This window comes from Anguilla anguilla, chromosome 13 (assembly GCF_013347855.1).
Source record: "Anguilla anguilla isolate fAngAng1 chromosome 13, fAngAng1.pri, whole genome shotgun sequence".
NCBI lineage: Eukaryota > Metazoa > Chordata > Actinopteri > Anguilliformes > Anguillidae > Anguilla > Anguilla anguilla.
This window is the reverse complement of record NC_049213.1, coordinates 15,698,562-15,723,020: the sequence shown is the minus strand read 5'-3', so window position 1 is coordinate 15,723,020 and position 24,459 is coordinate 15,698,562. Positions and strand designations below refer to the sequence as shown.

The 24,459-nt window shown below is 41.4% G+C and overlaps 1 protein-coding gene across 2 annotated transcripts; it reads right to left on the bottom strand.

Annotated features, from left to right (window-relative positions):
- Window positions 1-2,301: 2,301 nt before the first annotated feature.
- On the bottom strand, window positions 2,302-19,904 carry LOC118211321 (serine/threonine-protein kinase 35-like). 2 transcript variants are annotated; one of them, XM_035388456.1, is made up of 3 exons: window positions 19,179-19,904; window positions 15,724-16,474; window positions 2,302-7,288 (listed from the first exon to the last, which is right to left on the bottom strand). In XM_035388456.1, exons 1-2 carry the CDS (start codon window positions 19,687-19,689, stop codon window positions 15,762-15,764), a joined length of 1,224 nt encoding a protein of 407 aa, XP_035244347.1. In that variant the 5' UTR covers window positions 19,690-19,904; the 3' UTR covers window positions 2,302-7,288; window positions 15,724-15,761. The 2 variants fall into 2 exon arrangements, with proteins under 2 accessions (XP_035244347.1, XP_035244346.1); XM_035388455.1 differs by lacking the exon at window positions 2,302-7,288 and having other exon boundaries at window positions 15,568-16,474.
- Between the last annotated feature and the right edge of the window lie 4,555 nt (window positions 19,905-24,459).

Sequence of the window (24,459 nt, the reverse complement as noted above, 5' to 3'; positions counted from 1 at the left end):
ACTTTAGTGTGCTTGGCATCATGCACAAGAAAGGGAGACACACCACATATAGTGCATATTATACTTACGGTAATGTTACAGCATAACGGGACAGCCCCTTTCTTTTCTTCTCATTTGACCTCGCCATAAGACCATGGGACGTTGTCATCTCAAATATGTCACGGCCTACTCTTCGCTGGGAACAATGTCAATGTGCTGCCATGTTACACGTGGTTAATGAACCGCTGTCGCGGTTTCAAACGCACTCTTTATTTTTATTGGACGTTAACGACGGAGCCCTTGCAGTAAGTTAGCACTTCCGCGAGCACAAAGGCCTTTGTTGCCATTGAAAGCTTGACCTTGGGCGTTATTAACAAGTAGCCCACTGTTCTGGGAAGCGTTCAATGAGACGTCTTCCAGTTTAATGACGGTCTCTGTTGTTTCTGAGGCAACTCACTCCAGGGGACTCTCTTTCCCAAGGCCCGAGATCATAATTGGTACAGCCGCCGACGATTGCATGCCGATGAACCCGTGCCACGAGCCCCGTTTTTACGGCACTTGAATTGCGCAATTAAATGAACGCTGCGCTTCCAATCATAAGCTACACGCTTAAGTGTTAAAGTCTGTCTGGAAAACTGCCCGCGTCGAAGTCTTAATGTGCTGCTGTCCGCGGCGCAAGCCTGGCCCGACAGGCTTTCATTTCGCCCGCTGTCATTGGTGTGTGAAACTGCTTTTTTGTCTCACGCAAAAGTACAGGCATAGATGAAATGAATACAGAGCTCTCTGCGTGCAGAAATGTTAGTTATGAAGCTGTGCCTCACGGGTTGTTTATGAACTGTGCGTGAATTGATAATGGCGACTCTTAATAAAGCTCTATGTCATATTTTGGAGTAGAGCCAATGCTCGTTTACTCCTTTCTGCTCCCGTTTCGCACTGCTGTTTACAAAGCAATGCTCAGCCGCCAAGTGTTGTTATTTAAACAACACGTTAAAGGCCCAGACGCGGAACTACGCTGAAGGAGCCGCAAGAGATGACCCAGCTGAAGAGGGAAAGGGAAGAAACAGAGCTGTGGCATCTCCTTTCTTACGACCGTGCTTTCCAAAACAACACGGTAATCCATGTTACTTCATTTAATAGTAGGTGCACTTTTTTAGACTCCCCCCCCAACCCCTTCCCCCCACATATAAAATATGCATTGAATTTTCTCACTTTACATCTGATCATTTTGGCCCGAAGCAGTCAATGACACAGACGCTCATCTGACACAAAGTCAGCAGGATTTCGCTGAAGTAAAACCCTGAACAACTGAGGCTGTTCGCATGGTTCTCGGTTTATAATTGCAGAGGGGGAAACCATCATGCCACACCCACGAAGGTCCAGGAACCCTTCTTCATAACAACCGTGCACGCCTGTGAAACCTCACTGCACGTTCTCGTGTAAATCGTATTTCCCCAGTCGCCCAATGCCCACTGCGCTTAAGTGTTGACGAGACACCGGGCACAGTTGGTACTGGAGCGCACGCTGGCCACAGGACAGAACCGCCGATTGGCTCAGAACACCCGGATAAGCCGATAAAGCCCGTTTGGCTGAGCACGTCCTCTCACTAGCCTGACTGCAGATGAGAAAAATACAAGGAACCATCACCAATTCATCACCAAGTAAGCTTGATCATTAAAAAAAAAGAACATTTTTTTTAATTATTAAAAAAAATATAGGAATATATTCTATACGAAGAGAATATACTTTAGATTTAAAAACTGTCCACAAGTAATAAGGCATGAAACAAATTACTGAAGGGAAAACATCACTTGTTTAAAATATAAATAAAAGCCATGAAATGTTTGCACACCAGGCGAAGACTTGCAGTTCAGAGATCGTGTTTTTCCAGCCTTGTCCTCTGTCTGACCTGCCGTGGGATTCTCCAGGGTCATGCCACAGCAACGTCACCACCACCACCACCCCCTCCCCCTCCCCCTCCCCCTCCCCCTCCCCCTCCCCCTCCCTCCCATTCGCCTGTGGCACTGCAGCCCTTAATAGCTTCCAAACCAAGTGCAGAAAAGCATGTGTTACCTCAGACAACGGGGCAGTACGCCACTTTACTTTCACGCAGATGCAGACAGCACAGCTGGGCTCAAAACCTAGAGCGCCAGGCTTTGATTTGTTTGATTAACAAAGCTAAGCCTATAAAACGTTGAACTGAAATTGCCCCTTTGGTTTACCATTTTTGTGTGCTTTCTACATTCCATATTAATAGGCCGTTAATTTCAAACTGGAGGGGAAAAAGACAGGTCAGTCACGGCAATTATGACAATACACAACCAGTTTAATTTCTGATCATTTATTAAGACAAACAGAAGTCAACTTATTTACACAGGAGAAAGAAAACAAACACAAAAACAACAAAATTGATCACCAACACATTTTGGCTCCAGTTCTTCAGCCAAAACTGTCCATAACATTAGACTTTTAAAAGGAGAATGTCACATTACATTGTAATATACTGTGCTCCTCCAAACCAAGTGAAGCTGATCAGAAGCGTACAAGCTTGAGTATTAAAAAAAGCTTTGCACAGTGTTTTTCCAGTGAGAGGAGGTTGCATAGGAGTTTGTCAAGTTAATTTTCCACATGGAGCAAGAGAAAACCCAATACTGTGCCAGAGGTCAGAGGTCACTGGTGCGTCCTGCAGAACAGGAAATGACACCAGAGAGTGCTGTGCTAGTCAAACGCATTTCACCTTTCAGACCGTTGCTAAAACTGACGTAAAAATACCAGCAGCAATGGGGAATTCACAAAACATCGGGAGAGAGCCATTTTAAAGCACGTACTTTACACACACTTTAGTGGTCATGCAACAGACAAAACCTACAAGGTCGGGAAGGACAAGACTGTGACGCAAGGGTTTTGAGCTCTAAGTAAGCTTTCAGTTGGTGAACATAAACTGAAAAGTAAATAGGAACAGTAAATGCATTTGCGGAGTCCCACCTGAATAATTTCCACATAAATCACAAAGAGCAGAATCGCTCAACCTCAACTCACTCACAGTAGAGATTCATCATTAAACAAGCAGACGCTACAGGCCAAATCTGCACCGATCCTTTCGGTAAAAGACACACAATAGGAAGCCCATGCTAGACATTTCTCGGTCTTAATTGGAAAAGAATCGTGAGCACTAAAGTCTGAATTATGAGGTATATATGCAAATGCACTAAAGAGCACAATAAACTGGAAAGAGGCTTGGGAAAACAGGTGGCCATTAGAATGAGTTTATCCTTAAAAGTTGAATGATGAACTAAATGTTACCCATGGCAAATCAAAATGGCTAAAACAAGCAACAAATATCTCCAAATATTAACAGAGAATGTGTTTCATGGTTCTACAATGGCAGATGTAGGCTCCTGTTAGACTTCATGCAAAAGAGCTCTTCCCAAAACACAGCACTCTTAATACGCCACACGAAATACACCCCTACAAAGCAATGTTTTCAAAAAGCCAAGCTTCATGAACAATCAACAGAAATACAGAAACTGTACACAGACCAAATTAGCTTTGAGACCGAGAACATGGCAGTCAGACTGAGCAAGTGAAAACCACTGCTCCCATGAATTAGATAGAGTTCTGTCCACTGACTTCAAATCCAGTCTTTCAGATCTGTTCAATGCAACTGTGAACCAGCACCGTCAGGTTCATAACTACAGAAGGAACTTCAGAAAATACTGGTCTGTTGAGTTTGACCCATCTGAAACCGAACCCCATTACCAGTCTGATACTTTCATTACAGCTGCATTAATCAAATTAGCACAACAGGATTGTGGTTCCCTCTAAATCTCTGCCCCCTCTATCCTCAGCCAATATGTAATACCTGAAGTACACTCGATAGCTTAAGCAAAGTAAATCTTGTGAGGAGCATGGTCCATGAGGTAGTACCAGATAAGGAATAATCAGAATCATGTCTCAAGGCTTATGCCGGATTTACACCAAAAGCATTTTTCTGCGCAGTGTCGCAGGTATGCGTTGCTGGCACTGAAAATGACAACTTCCTAAGGTGGGCGTTCCCTTCTGGTGTCTCATTTTGAGTCCGAGGGGATCCACTTTGGATTTCATTGGCTTTCTGTACAGTATGCAAGTTGGGGGAAAAAAACAACAAAAAAAAAACAGACCTTGCAGATAGCCATCTAAATGCATTTGCAAGGTGGTTATGTGCACATGTGTGTGTAGAAGCCTGTACAGCAAATTCTGTAATTATTGCCAGATCTAGAACATTTAACTGGCTGCAATAAAACTATCAGCAACCACTGCAAATCTAGCCAACAGTGTTATGAAATGATGTTCCAATGTACTAAGTAGTTAACAGAGTGTTGAACTAGCTACCCAAGTATCTAGTTAAGTAAGTCAACTGAGCCAGTTATCTGCTAAAAACTGTTGGCTATGGAGTTGGGAAGTAGAACGTAACTCTGGCTAGTTAGCAATTTGGGTAAAAAGGTTTTCAGCTTGTTTAGCTAGCTACCTATCCAAGCTGGAACATAACACGATAAAGAAAATTAGTTATGGAAGACTTGGTAGTCGAAGCAAAAGAATCGCGCCTTGCAGGAGTGCCACTTTTGGTGTAAGGGTGAAGCCACACACCCTCTAACGAGAAGCAAATTTGTCAGGTGACTACATCGCCTTCATTCATTTTCAATGCAATTTCTTGTGGCCACAAGGCATGTTGGGATAGCAGGGCATGCGAGGCAAGCTGGAGAAGCGACCGGAAGGATTGAAAGACATTTTTAATAGCATTACATCTACCAGTCACTCTGGAGAAAAAGAAGCCAAAACTTCCAACTGCTCCAACCTGAGGTATCATTACAAATAGATAAATGACATGCATGTAGTACTGTTAAGTTAGTAGTGTTACATAACAGGGAGGTATAACAATATCTGTGGTTTGATTGGAGTGATCCGTGTCTGTGGTCCTGAAGAATACGCATGTCCATTCAAAGTGCAAATCACATAGTTCTGAGCTGTGATGCAGGACAAAAGCACATTTCAGCCTAGTGTGATCAACAGCACATAGTCTGGGTGTAAACAATTCTACTGCAAACAAATGCACATAAGGGCTAACTGCAGAAAAAGGTTTAGGAATCGAAAAACAGCTTACATTTTGAAATATCTTCACAAGTTTCGACTCGACATTCCTTGAGGCATTGCCGTGAGAGGTCTAGTGGCTATACGCAGTAAAATACAAATGAGCTCAATCCACCATCACAGTTCATTGATGCAAATGTGTACAGGCCATTAAATAAATGGAAGTGAAATACAAACATGAGAAAGACCATACAAACTGAAACTGATCCCATATAGCTAGTAGTAGGAGTGTTCCGCTCGTTAAACTTAATCCTACTGTACAATCCAATCAAAGGAGATAATTGTGTCCTTTAGATACTGGGGTAGACTGACGAAATCAAGCCAAAGCACTATATTAAGAGTTCTGATAGCAAGCTCTCGTTTTATAACACCATGCAGTTTTTATTCAAACTGATATTAGCTTGCTTCAGTGAACCTACTCTACTATTACCAGTTATGATATACACTGTACAATTCAATTTAGGCATTTTTTTCCTTTTTGGAGTATTGAAACAATAGTCAAAATTTGTCTTTAACTTGGAATCATAGTTAAAATGCAAGTGTTTTTATTTATTTCTCTTTTTACAAACACCCTTTGGCAAGTTCAGCTATCAAACCAAAATAAAATTCTAAAAAAAAAAAAAACAAGACCTGGTCAAAACCTAGTATATGGCTGGACCTAACATACTTCATCTGGCCGACCAATGGTGTAACTTCATCACTCGGTCACTCAGTCACAGACATTCGCGTTTGTAGGGCTTGCCCTGCTGTTTCAGTCCAGCCAAAAAAAGGGTGAGCTGGCACTTGCATGTATTTATAAGTCAAAGAACAAATGTTGATTGAATCCCAACTCAGTTAGATTGCTTGCCTTTGACATTTTTACATCCCACTTGGAAAAGAATATGTTCCATTATGCATATAGACATACTTGCAAGCAGGACACTTAATAGTAACTTATAATAGCTTTGAACAAGCTTAAGTATTCCAGTTTAGCGGATCCCTTTACAGTCTGTACCGTACTGTAATCTGTGGGCAAATGCAATGAATGAATAACTGGAAGGAATTGTTTCAATAAACATAAAAATTGGTAAGAATTAATCGAGATTAAATCTCTACAGGTCGATCCATCATTATACGGCATCCAAGAGTTATCATTCATCATTCTTAATCTCTCATGTTTAAAAACAGCATCTGAGGGAATAAATGCACACCTTCAACAAAAAAACTGCAAAATATGGCGAAAAGAGCATTTACTGCATGCAAAAATTGACAAATTAGTCACTCATCTAACTAATAAATGTTCCAAGGCACCAAGGTTAGAGGGGTAAAAACAGAAGCCATGCTTAATTTCAATTTTCAATACGAATGTCTTTTGTTACCAAAATCACAATAAAGGTAATGGCACATGTATGTTCAACAGTTCACATTCATAAATTCCTTTCAGCTACAGACTGAATCAGAAATTTTACCTTGGGCATCATACTTCTGTAAACTTGGAAAATACACCAAAAACATGAGCTTCAGTAACGGCTTTTGAGACCACAGATCTACAAGCAGAAATGATCAAAGTGTTTTTTTTTTTTTCTCGACAACAAGAACATGAAAGGATAATTTCATGGGAAGACTAGAAAACTTGGTGAAAATGACAAAATTGGTCCTGAGGTGTTGAATACAGGGACAATGACTCGATATACAATGTGACTAGGTGGCCTTGCTCTGAGAACCCTTGGTGAGAATGGTTAAAACTGGCTCAATCCAAAAGCCAACCCACCCATAGGAGCAGAGGACTTTGTTATGAATTGGCCTAAATAAAACAATATCCAATGGCAAACACAAACAAAAGAAATCTCAATTTTCAACATAATCACAGAAATGAATCCCTAGGTTATCCATAGCTATTCCAGTATTACCACGTACAAATAAGTTCTATGCTAAATAAGGTAAACAAATTTCAAAAAGCAGTTTTAATTAGGTAGGCTTTGAAAAAAATGCACATTTGAAAACATAAACCTGACTTTGTGCAAATGCATTGCATAGGATATCCCATTTCCTGTGTCCTATGTATGCTCAAGTGGCTCCATTTAGGCTATTCCATTTCCTTTTTCTTCACATTTAACAGTGGAAGTTTCACAGTTCAGAAGATCAGTCCCTTTTTCCACCTCCCAAAAAAAAAAAGCAGAACCTCAGGCAATGGACGTAAACAAATCTGCGGAGAGAAAAAAGACATTGGTAAGAAAAAACACTTGTGTAACAAAAGCACAAATGGAGGATAAATGTCAATGTCCGTGGATGTTATGCGATAATGCATGGGGGAGAAGGATTTAGGGGGAAAAACCTGCTGCAGTTGCAACAAGGATAACCGAGGACCATTATGCATCAAACGCAGCTAGAAAAATGTACTAATTCAGCTACAAATGCCACGATTCCAGAGAACAAGGACAAACAGAAACCTGGAACATGAGCAGCTACATTCACCTAGTGGTGGTAATAGCATTTTGCCCCACCCCCACCCCCACCCCCCACACATTTTACCTCATTACCACAGATTATCTGATTAGTGTAAGAAATGGGGACCCACTATGAACATCTTCACTGTGGAAGGAAAAAAGGAAGAAGAGAGATAATAATCCTTATTGTTGGGCTACTCAAATGTAATTACCGTCATCGGGTTAAATTATGCAGCACTCAAAGGACAGGCAAGCATTTTAAGGATGGGATTTGCTCTGCGCAGAATAAGCTCTGGGCCTCTCACAGAGGAATAGACCCACAGGACCCGGGCGGGTTCCAGTTCACTCCGGCTCCCCTCCGGCACGACCCTCAGCCGACGCGCTTTAAACTCCCAGATTTTCCCTTCCTTCTGAATGAAACGGGCTATGAATAGATCTCCTTTTTTTAAAAGGCTGGCGTTGGCTTAAGCAGGCCTGAGCGCTGGGTCTTTTTCAGCGTTGCGCAACCAAGCACTCACAGCGTAAGTTCAAAGGGTTCAGCGAGACTGCGACACAAAGAACGCGTCCGAATCCAGGCTGACATCTGTTGTATTTAAGCACAAGCCTCGGACGTAAACAACTGCAGTGCGCTTGGCTTTTAAAATGGAGGGCTGCCAAGGCAGCTCGCCTGGCTCAACCGCAGACTCCCCAAAAGTGAGCTCAGTTTCAGCCAGCGCCAGGTCTTTGTTTATCACAGAAGGCCTTCTTCGCATTTCAATTTGAAGCCAAGCACATGGGTTTCCATTTACACCTGTACGTATTTAACAGTAAATGAACCTTAAAATTAAAAGTTCAAATGTATAACTAATTTCTGTGGCCAATGCAAATGACCACACGGCAGGGATGCAATAGCCCTCTCTCCAGTGACTCAGCAATTACGCTTCAGTGCAATTAAGTTTCTCCACATTCAGATATTCTGTGGAACCCATAATTCATTATATATTATTCTTTGCCCTTTCAGTTATTGCATCTTAATACATTTATAAAATATCACATGCTCAATAATGCTTTGTTTGCAAAATTTATAAATAATTTATACCCTTTTATTCTCAGTAAACAGAGATAACGGAGGCTTGGCTCTCCAGACGGACATATTTAATTCAGTGGAACAGTAGTAGAGCAAAGAAAGGTGACCAACTGCCATTATGCAAAAGATGATCCCAGATCTTTAAATGTTTTAGATAAATTTCCCTCAAACCGTTTTCATTTGTTTTGCTTGATTCAAAATTAAGAAAAGCAACAGTGGAACCATTTTGACAGGACTGCGCTTGTTTTTTTGTGCAGAATTTGTACTTTTACTATTTGGTCAAGTCGATGGATTTATTCTTCCTTCACTGCACCCAAAACCAAGGAATGTTGAGGTAAAGTAAATCCATGAGCACTTTCCTTTGAACAGTTTGTTCTCTAGCCTTTGTAGCACTTTGCTCTCAAAGCTTGTACAGGCATTTTTTTTTTAGCAGATGCTCTTATCCAGAGCGACTTGCATTGTATCCAGTTATACAGTTATACTGGAGCAATGCAGGTTGAGTACCTTCATCAAGGGTACAACGGCAGTGTCCTACTGGGGAATCAAACCTGCCTTGTACAACGTTTAGCGAAGCGCTGATAACATTGATTTTGATTCATTGATTTTTACCAATTTAATTCATTCACGTGACTTGAACAAAACCACCACACAAGACAATGAAGGCAAACGGAACTACCAGCCAATGGGGACAGAATGATCAGACAATTGGCATGTCTGCCAGTCAAACAAAACAAGTGATAACAGTGCAATCTGTGATGAGTTTAAAGCCAGCCTCCTCAAGATCAAGCAATCATTATGATAAGAGAATAATCCATGCCACTCGTACTTTGCATACCAACGATGGCCCCAAACCGAAACTGGATTTCCACAATTGCATAGTGGATATTCAGAAGGAACACAAAAGGAAGTTACTGATTATTTCCACCACTGTGGATTGATGTGTGCTGTCTGAGGCCTCCAATCCAATTAGGCAGTGCACTCAAGAAGCTCAGTGAATCAGCAAATTCACTACAAGGTGGTCTGCGGGTTAGGGAAAATCCCAGCTCAGTACAACCCCATTTTAGAAACAGAGATATCTCCGTCAACTTAAAATGGCCTCCCTCCTTGACAATGTGCATACCTCAGCAGAATGCCAGGGCTTTAGAAGTCAGAGCACAAATGGCAAAGACAATATTCTTTAAAAGAAAAGTATGTTAGAAAGTAATGTTAGAAAAGTACATTTAAAGTTCATGACTACGCTAGTCAATTAGAGGAGGGGGAAAAAAAACTCAAACACTGAAGCACTTATAGAAATGGTTAAATGAAGATTAACCATTGACATGAAAAACTAGAATCATACAACATAAGGACAATAAAACTAGGCAACTAGAAACAGGCAATAAAAGTAGTAAGCCTACTATTTTTGACAAGTGAGTCTTGAGAGACTTTCTGAAAGTGGGGAGTGATTGAGTGTTCAACAGAGATGGGGCTGCAATGGAGAAAGCCCTATCCTCCCCCCACCTAAGGAAATCAGGAAAGGTTTTGGTTTTTGGTCTAACTACATTTAAGCTTAGTTTTCTGTGAAGGCACAGAACATTAACCAAGTAGTGGGGCAAATGGCACTACAGCAATCATAGACGTATCTGTGAAGCAGTGGGCTAGGCAAGCAACTGCTGTGTAGACTCTTCACCCTACCCAGACTTGAACACAGGCCAAGTGATTATGGGTGCATCATAACACAGCACTGAGCGGGGCATAGCGGGCACCTCTTCAGAGGATTACCAACGCACAGTTCGCCCTGTACTGTCTGCAGAGCAGAGATTAGAGTCCTGGGGAGAACATACAGTGTTGGCGTGGCAACAAGGTCAGATCTTTGTTGAAAAATAGACGAGGGGTCATACCTTGCAAGTGGAATTCCTGCAGGGTCAGTGCGTCCACAGGGACGGCAGGTTGAGTCATCTCACCCACCTGTCCTGCCACACACTCCTGGTTTGGTTTCAGACCTTCCTCTTGCTAGCTACTAAAACCAACCCAACAATCGGCTAACAGAATTTCTGGTACGTAATAAAAGTAAAGTCCTATAATTGCTTCTCATAAATCCAAAGAAATCTATTTTCCATGAACTGCCCTATGATTACATCATGTGCAAGTGTTTTGAGTTTACCATCAGTTCTCCTGGCAGTCCATTAACCCCCTTAGGTTGTGCAAGGAGTGGGTTTATTTGCATTCATAAATTTTAATTCAAATTTTTTTAACGGTGAAATTTTCAAATCAATCTGGTCACACAGTATACCGTTTCAAGGTTTTAAAACGCATGGTTCCCTCTAGAAACAGTAACAATGGTTCCTTATTTCGTAACTTGGGGAGACAAAGCAGGGTTGGGGCGTCCTCACCTATGCATTTCGGAAATCCAGAAACAAATCACAGAAAAATCTGTGTCCTTATCACAGCAAGGGCCTAGTACATGAAATCCAAAGTAGTTTTTGGTCCTCAAAAACATGCCAACTCAGATAAACATTGATTGAATGTCCATTGTTTACTTAGCACTTCTCTGGAAGAATTATCATTGCTGAATGATTTGCCATTGCATACACGCCAAGAGTATTGTGTACATATGAAATGTCACCATCTCCAGTTTATATATACTCTCTGGACCTAGATGAGCCCACATACGAGGTTCTCTGACCAGTACTGGCTAAGCAGTTCCTCAGTATAGCCAATGGGATCTGTCATAACGTCTCCCCAGTACACAGCCAGCCAATGGCAAGCTATTAGTGATGACTGAAGCATTTTAGCCAATTAAATTGTGCTCCTAACAGCGTATAGGTTGTTAGGCTTGCATAAAAATACACACATCATAAACAAAGTTTTTTCAGTAAGCATGCTGACAATGAAAAAAATAGCCTCCATTATAATAAAGAGACTGAAGCCCCATTACCTGCTGTGTGAAGTTTGGTTCACTTTGTAAAGTTTACAGGTTCTTACATACTCTTGGGTCAACACACTCCAAAATGTCTAGCATTATGCAATTCAGATGTGGTTAGAAAATGCCAAAATTGTGGATATCAAACAAACTGAAAACCCTTTGGCTCAGGAGCTGTGTCAGAAACAAAACAGCCTCAAAAACAGATCCATGAATAGGTTTTTTTTTTTTTTTTTTTTGGAAACTGCTTCAATCAGTCCAACTGCCTTTGCTTCTTGCAGCATTATTCCAGGAATCAACAAGTGCTCAATGTGTTACCTAGGAATGACTGAGACCATTGTATAAATCCAGCGGCTGTATTTTTATTGGAAATAATGTTGTCCAGACAACAGCTTTCGCATTGAGCTAATGTAAGAACATACACTCCATTTTCTCCCTTTTCATAGCAAATAGAACTAACCCTCCTAAAAGTTTATTCTGAAAATTCTTCTGTCAGGTCAGGTCCAAATTCCCCTTCCCAACTACTTTTGGTGGCAGAAAGACAGCAAGTCTGAGGATAGTACAATATCACAAAAATGATATCCTACAGTGTGATGTGGGGACTGAGAGGACCTCTGTTAAGGAAACTGAAGGCAATTGGGGAAATGAGGTGAAGAGGGTATAGTCACATACTAAATACAGAAAAAGCTTAAATTGTGTCAAGTTAAATCTGTTGCAAAGTTCATTGAAACTAGCAAACATCCCACCAAGAAATAAATCAGAAATGAACTAATCCTTCCCTTTCCCATAGCTCAAAAGCTGTGTCAAGAGTGGAACTGTAGAAACAAGTGATTCTTATGAATGGGACCACAAGGGGAAAAAGGGGGTGAGTGAAATGCTACCTAAATAGTTTCCAAATCTTCAAAGAAGATAGGTCAATTTGATTTGCAGTGTATTTCGAACTGCAAATAAACGGACCGAATAAATACTGACTGGTGACAACTTCATGGCGCTGCGCCGCACAAGCCTGACACAAACACAGGCCTTCTGCACACCTGCTGCAATGCGTTCCACTTTAACCCCCACGTCCCTATAGAACACAGCATGACGCTTCACATTACAGAGCTGCTGACATGCAATGCTGGGCCTGTGTTTCTAAGCGCCAGTGGTTTGTCCTGCCCTGCCCTGCCCTCGTTCACCCCATCCGCCTGCTGTTCCTCAGACAGCCCGGCTCTTTTCCCACATACATGAACACACCCTAGAGAGCCCCCACTGAAAACACGAAAACACGACCTGTTTTACTGAAAACACGACCTTTTTGAGTCATAAATAAACCTTGCCATTCTCAAACGTATGGCATTTATGCACAATCACATACAAGCATGGAATCCAAGAGAGTGAAGTCACGGAGTGCAATAACATGTCAAATGACGACACACTATCATCATGGACCAATTTGTTTAAAATGACAGCTTTACCAGAAACAGTTACCACAAATAAATGACTGAAATCAATGATTTTTTTAAGCTAATGAACACTTCATAAAACCACAGACATTGGAATAAAAATAAGTGTGTGAACTTGGAGGGAGGTATATATAAAAAAAAAATTAAAAAAGTTAAACCAGAACACTGATCAACCTTACCAAAAAAAACCCATAATCGTATAACCTACTACACAAAGGAGTCTATATAACCCTGCCCCCCTAGGTTAAAAAAATCGAATTAATAATTCAGAGAACCGTACTTCCGGTAAGGCCACTTCAAAATGGATGCGAGGCATGGTGATAATTTGTTCCGGTGTGAAATCTGTAGGCCATTTCTTGGAAGGCACAAACCGTACAAAATTTGTCACCAGAAGAGTTACAAGGGTCTCTCTCCGGTACAAACACTGTAGGAGCAGTGGGAGGCACACGTGTAGGCTTACTGCCAAGGGAGAGCAGATTACCCAGAACACCCCCTTCACGGGGAGCCCCCTTCCCACTCTTTGGTGGATAAACACATTCATTTTAATAAATATTAAAATAAAATTTAGAATGACACAAAACTGTAGAGAGAAAGATACGTAGAGATATTCATTCAATTTTGGATATTTTCTGCCAATTCAATGATCATAGAATAAAAAAAAATGGTAAACAGACATTGGAAAAGGATCATTCAACTTAAGTTAATTTATTGGTGGTTAGAAAAATACAGCCACAGCCACACACCTTTTTAAAATTTGCTAGAGAACCACTGAAAGTTAAAGGTAATTTTCTTGAGTGCCAGGAGCTTAAAACTTCGAGTTCACATTTTTCTGGCCGGGTTATCCTTCTGTAGTGATCTGCATCACTTTACAAAGCTCCTGTTTCTCTGGAATGGCCATGATAAACTGAGAGTTTCAGGCAGAAGGAAGTTAAGGGCTGGCCCCAATACAGCGAGTGTTCTAAATGTAGCAAGAACACTGCATTGCAGATCGCCATTGAGACCCACCACAGAAATAAGCCCTTTGCTACTTAACTCCACGCACAAGTTCTTTACGCGGCATCACCCTTTACGTTAATCGCTGCAGCAGCAAATGTTCAGTGTAGTAGGAAGTCACACACAAGCACACACAATTCTTCAACAAGTAATGTTCCTGTGAGTTTAAGGGTGGGAGCCAACTGTCAAACACAGCATTAGTTAGATGTGAACAAGCCACGCTTTGGCACAGGCTGCCTGAAATCCGGTTTCTGGATAACACTTCCAGCAACACCTGTCAAGTCCAGGCCTTACTTATCAAGCGTACACACAAATTTAATGGTCAACAGCGTGCAGCGTGCATCGTAAACAATGCATCGAAAGCAAACTTTCACCAGGAACATTCACACACGTTTCACAGCACACATACGAACACTCCCTTGTGGCTGAATGGTGGCAGGGTGTGGTTAATGAGCCATCAAGATGCAAGGAATGAAAGCAGAAGACAATACAATAGACAGAGCCTAATTACCATCTTGGGTTTCAGCCTCATAAGAGTCTTAAACCGTCTTGATCACATTTTTTCAAAGGGAGGTTTTCTGGCAGTTTGAAGACATTGTCTTAGTTTTGTTCTCAACTATCCCCACCTCTTGGCCAGGTCTCCCTTGTAAAAGAGATTCTGTCTCAATGGGACTCTCCTGGTAAAATAAAGGTTAAATAAAAACAATTAGCCTATTTTTCCTTGAATGCGTGTTCCCATACGCAATGCTAGCAGAAACACTTTAAAAAAACATTTTTCCTCACATATATTGGACTAACCACTTTCTTACACCAAATGCAGCAAGTTACAAGTGCTGCTTATGCTGATATTAAAGGTTTCTGCAAAACATTTTCAATACCCAAAAGCTGACACTGAAATCAGATAAAATGATAAATCAAGTTCATACAAATCCTAAATTTTTTGCATGGGAATAAAACATATGCGCTTGCGTCAATAAATAAGGCCCGTGGGGCTCACGCCTTCAGCTGAAGCATGTTCAGCGCACCAGAGACCTGATTAGCATCGGTGCTCGGGGAGGTTTGGTTGTTACAGGTGATGAGGGCAAGGCAGGGAGGGAAGGCAGGAGAGGATCCAAAACCGTGCAGAGCACAGCCGATTTAGATTATGCACACAGTCTGCTCCCACCCCTGCCCCAGGGGGAGGAAAAAAAACCCTGAAATGTAGGCTAAGAGGCGGGGCCTCAGCTGCAATGGGGAACGCTGTGCTCCTGGGATATGGTTTCAGAGAGAGAGACGGAGAGAGAGAGAGCACATCTGCTCACGGCGGCATGGTAGCCAACACAGCCAGAGAACCAGACGCCCAATTAAGCCTCCTCAATGAACTCGTGCGCTGGCAGCCACAGAACATCCCGTCCCCATGGGCAGCCTCCCATGTAAGGGGCCGCTTACGCCGCGACCTTCGCCCTCATATTGAAGTGCGCCAGTCTGTATCCTAGCATCCCTTCTGACAGCCAGTGTATTGCAGATTAGTTTCAATCTGGTGAAAATCATTTTTAGCATTTGTAATGGGAATTAAACAATTGCCATTCCTAATTGCTTTCAACACCTCCACTCCCTTGTCACCCAGGAAACAAAACTCTCACAAGGTTAGCATATAGTATAATGAGACATTTAATAAACCACTGGGGGGGAACATTTAAAAGTAGTAAAAACCAGTACATTAAAAACAAAGGCAAGCACAAGAGAATGACATGAGGATTTACCACAACGACGACAACACTGAAAATATATAAATAATCATACTGGTACCTGGAAAACAAAGAATGCATTCACTCAACTTCTGAACCTCACGCGGCACATGTGACCTGGTCCATTCGGTTCTCTAGTTCGAAGGCGTCGGGCCGGTCCTGGGGGTTGACCGCCAGCATGTCCTGGAGGAGCTTTCTAATCCCATCAGACATAGAAGTCCTGCGTTTCTGGGGGATGTGGAGCACCATCTTTGGGTTTTCCAAGAGCGCTTCCCCGACTGGCACGATCTCGGTCCCCTGCCGCACGTACGTGCCCAAGAGCTCCCGCTTGGACTCGGCGTCGATGAAGGTGATCCTCTCGATCATGGCCCATATGATGATTCCCAGAGCGAAGATGTCCGCTTTTGCCGTGTAGTGGCCCTCCCACACCTCGGGGGCCATGTAGAAGTCCGAGCCGCAGGCCGATGACAGCCAGAACTTGTTGACATTGACGTTCTTGCTCCCGTCTTCCCCTTCCTTTTCCCTCCCGCCCAGGCCCGCACACACCTTGCTCAGGCCGAAGTCGGCCACCTTGAGTACGGGCGCACCCGACTTCTCTGAGATCAGGATGTTGTCCGGCTTAAGGTCCCGGTGGACAATGTTGTTCTTGTGGAGGAAGGCCACCGCACTTGTGAGCTGCAGCATGAAGCTCTTGTTGGTTCGGGGGTCCGGACGGCGAGAGAGGATGAACTGGTTGAGGTCCCCGCCCTCACAAAACTCCATCACAAACCACAGGTAGCAGGGCTCCTCAGGGTACCCCAAAACTCTCTCACCTGCAATGGGATCAGACAAAGCAGTCACTGACTGACAAAAGTGCTTTGGAGTCAAAAACCTGGACCATGTTCAGGTAGATAAGATATATCACTGATGAGACTGCCCTGTGTGCACAGAGTCTCATTTTAAATTGGGTTTACAACACTAGAAAACCCACTGTAAATAAAACACAAAATTGCTCCATAGCTTGGCAACTCCTCCCCAAATGTTTTCCCAAGTAAAATGTGCCACAGTTACTTGGGATTTTTATTAATTTATTCAAAGATAATAAATATATAATATATAAATATGCTATAATAAATCCAGGTCCAAAACTCTGGCCACATTTACTTGTATGAATAGTTTGTCTTGTACTGTATTGTAGGTCAAAGGGTTAAGCATCTCAAAATTATGAACCTGGAAAGGTCTAATCAGGTGCTCATAGTCCTGGTCTTACAACAGTTAGCCTACTTGTTCTGCAACACTCATAAAGACCCTTCAAAAGTGGTCAGTCTCCCAGGACATAGCATGCCAGCTTTATCTTGTTCTCAGTGCGATTATAGTTTAACCACCCTGAGCAGTGCAGGTGTTCCTGAAGGAGCCGAGGGCGGACTCAGCAGCAAGTTGTAACTCCTCCACCCAACTACCTGTGGGCTTAGAGTTGGAAGAACCAGTTTCTCCTAGACCTAAATGTGCTTTGCTTTCAAAACCTCCATAGTTTAAAGGAGTGTCACAATCACAGTAGTTTTGAACACAAGTCTCATACTCCATCACCAAGTCCTTCTGTGCCAACAGAAATTAAGATTTCTACTCATAACTAGCTCAGAAAAACAAAATGGGCCTTCAACTTGTGAGCAGATTTCTCTTACATGACCCCGATATACCCATAAAACACGCTGCAGAAAACCGATGCAGATTATACTGGCTCAATCGTTCAGCTCTATTTGTATAATCAAATCTGCGGTCTTTAGCTAGTCAGCAAAATGGTTCAAAGTGCTTTAACGTTTTTAATTTGTGCAGACTCATACTGCTGTCAGTTTGTGCTAAATTCCAGACAACAGCATATCAAAACATGGCACAAAAGCAATAAAAGCAATACCCATTTAAAACCAAGAGTTTTTGAAAAGATATGGATCTATAATTCTTAGTCACTAAATCATACAAAGATCTTGTATGGTTCAGTGTTTCTAGCGGTTTTTTTAATGGTGATTGCAAATATAGGTGATTTTCCTATTCCCCTGCTCGGTAGTTTGGCTTAGTTTCTGAGAGAGTAGTGTCAAATTGGAAAAAAGTGGGTTAATAGTTTGAAAGAGCTAGAATTCATTCTTGATGCAGCAGTGATAAGAGGCAGAGCACCAAAGGGACTTAATTTCTTCACATTACTTATTCCAGACATTTAAGCTTAAGATCCTGAAACTGTATGTCTGGCAGCTACTGTTCCAATAAATATAAACAATCACCAAGTCAGTCCAAATTTACCCTTGCCAACAGCCTGCCAACATATTTCATACAGCAGAACAATCTAAACAATTAAGAGTCTCCAAAGATAGCTATTCTTCAATATTATTTGGGTCACAGGTGAATATGAGCCATTTCCTAAACAAAGTGAAGTCAGCTGTGAGTGAACACATCAACACAATAGAAGTGACCGGGGATTATTCACTTTGTTTATACCAGTTCTCGATGACTTGTCATACACATGGTTTTAAACAGGGTTAAATCGACACAAAATTCACAGCCTCAGTGGAACATAAATAAGGTTTACACAGTCTATAAATGTAACACGACGCTTTCGTCATAATGGAAGTACATTTGTTATCAGTGTATGTTTTCAAATGCTGACCTATTTAAACTTAAACGCAACGCCCGAACAAGGGACGGCATTGATTAGAACTGCACAAAGCGCCTTAGCCAAGAGCGTTAGCCAAACGCAATACAAAGCTTCCTGGGTACAAGAATTCTTAAGACACAAAACGGATAGAAGCGACAGATAATAAACGCAACCTGTTTTAGGACAACGCCTCTGTGTACATCAATATAAATATTTAATCCGCTGACAAGTGTTGTGGCCGGATTGGAACACCTATATAACCAACTAAAGAGGAGGCCTACAAATGAAAGAAGGCAACAATCGCCATTAGAGCCGCTTCCATACCGAGTCAACTTCTACAAGACCCTCACAAAGCCCCCCATCCCCCTCCAGAAAATTACATAATTCGAGACCCCACTATCCCAGCATGCTCTGAATTTAAAAAATAAAAACGGATATACCACTGTCAGCATTGACTACATATTCACAACCACAGATTTAATACATTTATCTGCATAAATACTGGAATTTTTAACAGCAATTCCCGAACACCATAAGACTAAGAGTAAAATTAAAGACTCGTTTAAACAATGGGTGATACTAAGTGACACAGCAAGTATTCAGCAGCATACCGTGGCTTATTAAAGCAGATACAACTGTCCATTTATTTCCCTTGAAAGTAGCCAACAGTTACATATGTTCAATCTTTGGACATTTGAGTTCAGTTATTAGACTTTGTGTTCAGTTTATATTCGATTAAATATGCAGTACAACTCAAATGGTCACCGTTGTATTTGATAAAACAGGGACTACAACGATTTCCCAGCACTTCTCATTAAAACAACTGAAATCAATTGTGACGATGAGAGTAGCAAACAGATTCAGATTGCTGGCCATTGTTTTTAAGAATTTACCTTTAAGTGAAGTCTCCACCAACCGCAAATACTGCCTGGATCGCTTGTTCCCATGGCTCATTTTCTGTGCCAAACCGTTCTTTTGCAAAACGCATTCTTCCAGCTGCACCACATTCTCATGTCGCTTCTCAAGGCTTGTCAAGGCCCAAAACTCGGCGAGCGCAAGCTCGACATTTTCAGGAGCGTCGCAGCGAAGTTTCTTTACCGCTACCCTTGCACCCGACCTCCGCGCAATGGCCTCGTACACCACGCCATAGCTTCCTCGTCCCACCTCTCGCAACAAACTGTATCTCGGTGCCATTACCCTACGCTCCAATTTCCCGCTCTTACGAAAGCTGCCGGGATAGCGGTCATCCTCCATTAGAACGTCATTGTCTTCTGTATTCGCTACAGTCAATGATTTTAAAACATGCACCTCTTCCTTTTTGATTTTTTCATTCTTCAACCCTAGCACCGAGCCGCTGGCTCGCACACTTTGTTTCCGTCTCCTCCCCTTTTCACCTGTATCCATGGGCTTCTTCGTCAGGTTATAACCAAACGTTTAAGAAAAGAAGGGTTTTCTCCACACATTACTCATTAAAATGCTTCGATTATTTATTCTACCGAAAGAGGGTTAAGCGAGAACTTCCGTCTGGTACTCATTAAAAAAGTTCACTTCTCATCAGGAGGCATTCTTCGACGTTCAAATTGTTTGAACTAAATAGACATGACTGTCTGAACCATTGAATGAGGGGGAGGGCATGCTGCGACTGCACCATTCTTAAAGCAGGGGCGATTGTAATATAATGAAGTTAGATATAACCACAAAGATCAACACATGGCACGATATTTTAAGCATAAAACGGGTACTATATTGAACTGAAATATATTGCCAGGCATATTTAACATTGCACTCAACTGGAAATACAAGTTAAAGCTCACATATACGTATTCTCCGCTATTGCTATTATTGAGACTGACCCAGATGGTAGTCGTGACATTACTTATATACGTGCTAAATAGCTGTTTTGATCAAGAAGTACAGATCTAATACTGGTCAATGTGTACCTAGTTTAACGAAACAGCATCTTTTTAATGTGTACATCAGAAAACTAGGCTACATATTCAAACTGCAATAATCAATATGCCCCTTTGTTCTTTTCACAATCAGTGAAAATAATAGTAACGTGTTTTGGAGTGTTTTCAACCTTTCTGTGCTTGTCAGTTACGCGTTTAAATACGCGGATAATGGTGGAAGGCAAAATGCATTTTTAAGAATGCAATATATCTTTGATTTTCTAATGTCACGGATGTCCCCATACTTCCTGGGTTTCTAACATGGTTTCTCCTGCCTATGCCTGCATGGCCTCTCACGTGTATGCCATGTTCTGAGAACATCACGTGTGGTAGCACATGAAATGGCAACTGATTTACGGCTTGCTTGGATTCGATCGAATGCAGACTTGACTGGTTCCTGATATTTTCTAAAAAATAATTTACACCTTCTCTCTTGAAGTATTCATGTGAGGGATGATGAGATGGTGATGATGCTGATAATTATTTTTCTTATTATGGGTCCCTATTATTATTATTATTATTATTATTATTAACAACAACAACAACAACAACAACAACAACAACAACAACAACAACAACAACAACAACAACAACAACAACAACAACAGTAGTAGTAGTAGTAGTAGTAGCAGTCTGCCCTAAAAGTATCTGGATCTTGCCGTAAGGCATAGAGCTACTAAATTTGGTGAATAGCCTGCAAATATCACTCACTATTCAGTCACCAAATCCCATCCTCTTTGACCACATGTTGGCGCTATAACAAGCTGTTTTACATTTTGGCCTGTATCTCATGAACTATAAGGCCTACAAACATGATCTCTTTTTTGGAAAATTCCTTGAGGCATGCAGAATTTTCAATGTTTTTTTTTTTTTTTGCCATATTGGATTTTTCTCAATTTTGTGGTTTTTGAAAAACTTTTTCTCCCTCAAACTCACCCTACACTGTTTAACTGATTGTCATGACCTTTGGGCTGAAAATGAAAAGTTTGAATGAACTCCTGAAGACCAGTGGGTCATTGTTCATGAAACACAGGATTTTGACCACTTGGAGTATGCCGAGAATTTATGAATATAATAATTGTAATCCAATGTGTTCGGCTACAAAACACTTTCAAAATTTCTGGTGAATATGGATAAAAAAGATATGGTGCGTAACCTTTGAATAACTCGTATGACCTGGATGAAACTCACATTCCTTTGTTTGTCTGACATCCACAATATATATCATGGACAAATAGCTGTGCTCTGTTGTGCCACCATCAGATTAAGCATGCATTTTTCATATTTTTCACTCTAACTCAACTGCTTGGCCCACATTCAAAATCCTTCCATTCAAAGATTCATCTGTGTGAGGTGTTTTTTGTGATTCATTACATCACGACAAATGATACTTAAGACAGGATGATACATAAGACATTTGTGTACCATTTTCCCAATACTTCCCTGTTAATTGTCGCTTGCGGCTATTGTTGTTGTTGTTGCTGTTGTTGTTGATGATGTTGTAGTTGTTAATGATAAATTATGCTTGTGATGGAACAAACAGTTGTATAGGATTCCAGTGCTAAAGTAAACTATAAGGCTATTCTTTATTCTATGACTATTCCAGCTAATTACAGTCAGGGCCCTGTTTCATGATGCAGGATTACTGTGTTTGCTGGATAGCTGTACCATCAGGAAGGGGGCCTCAATACATCACAGAACAGTCAATATTTTGAACAGAGTGTCAGAGTGAGGAAAAACAAGTATTTTTAAAAAATATTTCTCTTTAAATATACATAAAATGGAAACTATCGTTCAGCCCCATCACTTGCATGGTAAAATAATGAAAACAGACATGGACAAATATACGACACAAGCATGTATACACAATATACAATATTGCAAAGTTCTCCAGGCATTCGCCAAACCCAAATTCGTCCATCAGACTGCCAGATAGTGAAAGATTCATCACTCCAGAGAACGCATTTCTACTGCTCTAGAGTCCAATGGCAGTGTGCTTTACACCACTCCTGCCGATGCGTGGCATTGCACATGGTGATCTTAGGCTTGTGTGCGGCTGCTCGGCCATGGAAACCCATTTCATGAAGCTGTCGGTGAAGAGTTTGTATGCTGAAGTTGCTTCCAGAGGCTGAAACTGAGTAGTGAGTGTTGTAACCAAGAAAAGACAATTTTTGCGTGCTATGCGCTTCAGCACTTGACGGTCCCATTCCGTGAGCTTGTGTGGCCTACTCTTCAGTACGACCCATTCTACTGCCAATGTTTGTCTATGGAGATTGCATGGCTGTACACTTGATTCTATGCACCTGTTATCAATGGGTGTGGCTGAAGTAACCGAACCCACTAATTAGAAGGGGTGTCCACATACACTACATGACCAAAAGTTTTTCGTTACGCGATTTCGGAAGGGAAGAGACCCAGTGAAACTCCAATAACTCTTATATGAGATTGGGGTTTGGGACCCACTGGCTGAAGCCAAATCACAGCCTTCATTCAGAGTGGGCATATATAGCAAGGTGTAGGAGTGCTTTCCTGGTGCCATGACAACGCACAGTAAGACATTACAGAAGACAGCAAGCCATGACAAAGCTGGCTCTTAACACAGGCGGTGTGTGTAGTAGATCAGAGACGTGACCGTTGACCCGATGGCTCATTATTTATTTATGAATATGACATCGTAAATGAGGGACAAATAGTAGGGCAGTGGATGACAGGATCTGCTGTGACCTAATTGAAAGCCATATATTTAGCCCTGTGCTATAATGGGTCATCAAAGGCAAGCAGGAGGAGGTGGGGTTTGCCCTCGAATGTAGATTCTGCTAAATTAATTGTGGGACTATTCGCAAGCAATGGGCTTGTTCAATTCCCCGGTCAGCCCTTCTGTACCATTTCATTTTCTGCTGTGATTATCCCCATTTATTACAAAATTTGGAATGGCGAATCATAATGCCAGCTCCCGTTCACTCCCATTACTTTACCGCACACTTCTTTTCTCTGCGCAGTCCCACAGCCAAGCTGCTCGCATATGACATTAAGACTAAAGAATGGGTGTAACTGGTCCCAGCAGACCAGAGTCCCGAGACTACTGGGATCCTCATTGCATGATGATTACTGTGTGAATTCTGTGTGGATACTGACCAGTCAACTCAACGAGGGCCAGCAATGAACTGGATTAATATTTAATTCTTATTTGAATTGGCAGACAGAATTCTAATTATACTTAAAAATAATAACAGCACATGCCAAACAACCGATAAATTCCTAGTAAACAAGGAGATGATTAAAGAATCAAAAAGAGTTTGTTTCTTTTTGGACGAAACTCAATGGCTGCATGGAAAAAAACAGCCAAGGGAGAGGAAAGACTGTATATGAAGAGGGAAGACTTTAAGACACATTTTGGTTGACATAAAGCAGATGGCATATATTAATGTACCTAGCCATCATACAATATGTCAATTAAAGCAAAATGATCATTTTTAAAAAACATTTCTGTCTCGCTCTGACCATGTACAGATCAAATGTACTAAGCTGAAATATGCCATTTCATCAGAAATGGTGTTCACCTGAGGATGTCATTCTGAAAACACATCCACACATCCACAGAAGGGATTTTCATAAGCAGGTGTATTTTGTTTGATTCGCTTGCATGTTACTCACGTTCATGGACATAATGAAAGGTGAGAGGAGGGACCTGTGGAGAGAACGCTTGTTTTAGACCCTTCAGCAGCACCTCCCCCAGTTCTTGTTTATCTCACTACAGAGTGTTATATATCTCAGCATCAGATGTTGAAGCAACAAAACTAAGTGTTGCATGTAAAAAAGCTAAAGTAAAAAAATGCTTGTTGGGTGGGTTTAATATTTTCAGCCAGTCTCCAAGCCAATACAGTTACCTGTTTGATATGTTTAAACAACTTACATTTTCCCACAGACACAGGGAAAACTGTGATGGTCAATACCATAATGTATAAATAAATAAATAAGTGCATTTTTCTTGATTTGGCCCTGTACTCCACAATTGTAGATTTGTAATCAAACAATTCACGTTTGGTAAAAGTGCAGATTCTCTGCTTTTATTAAAGGGTATTTTTTAAATATATATATATACATTGATTTTACCATGTAGAAATTACAGCACGTTTTATACATAGTTCCCGCATTTCAGGGTACCGTAATGTTAGGGACAAATGACTTCACTGGTCTTTCTGATTAGCCAGGTGTGTTCAATTGC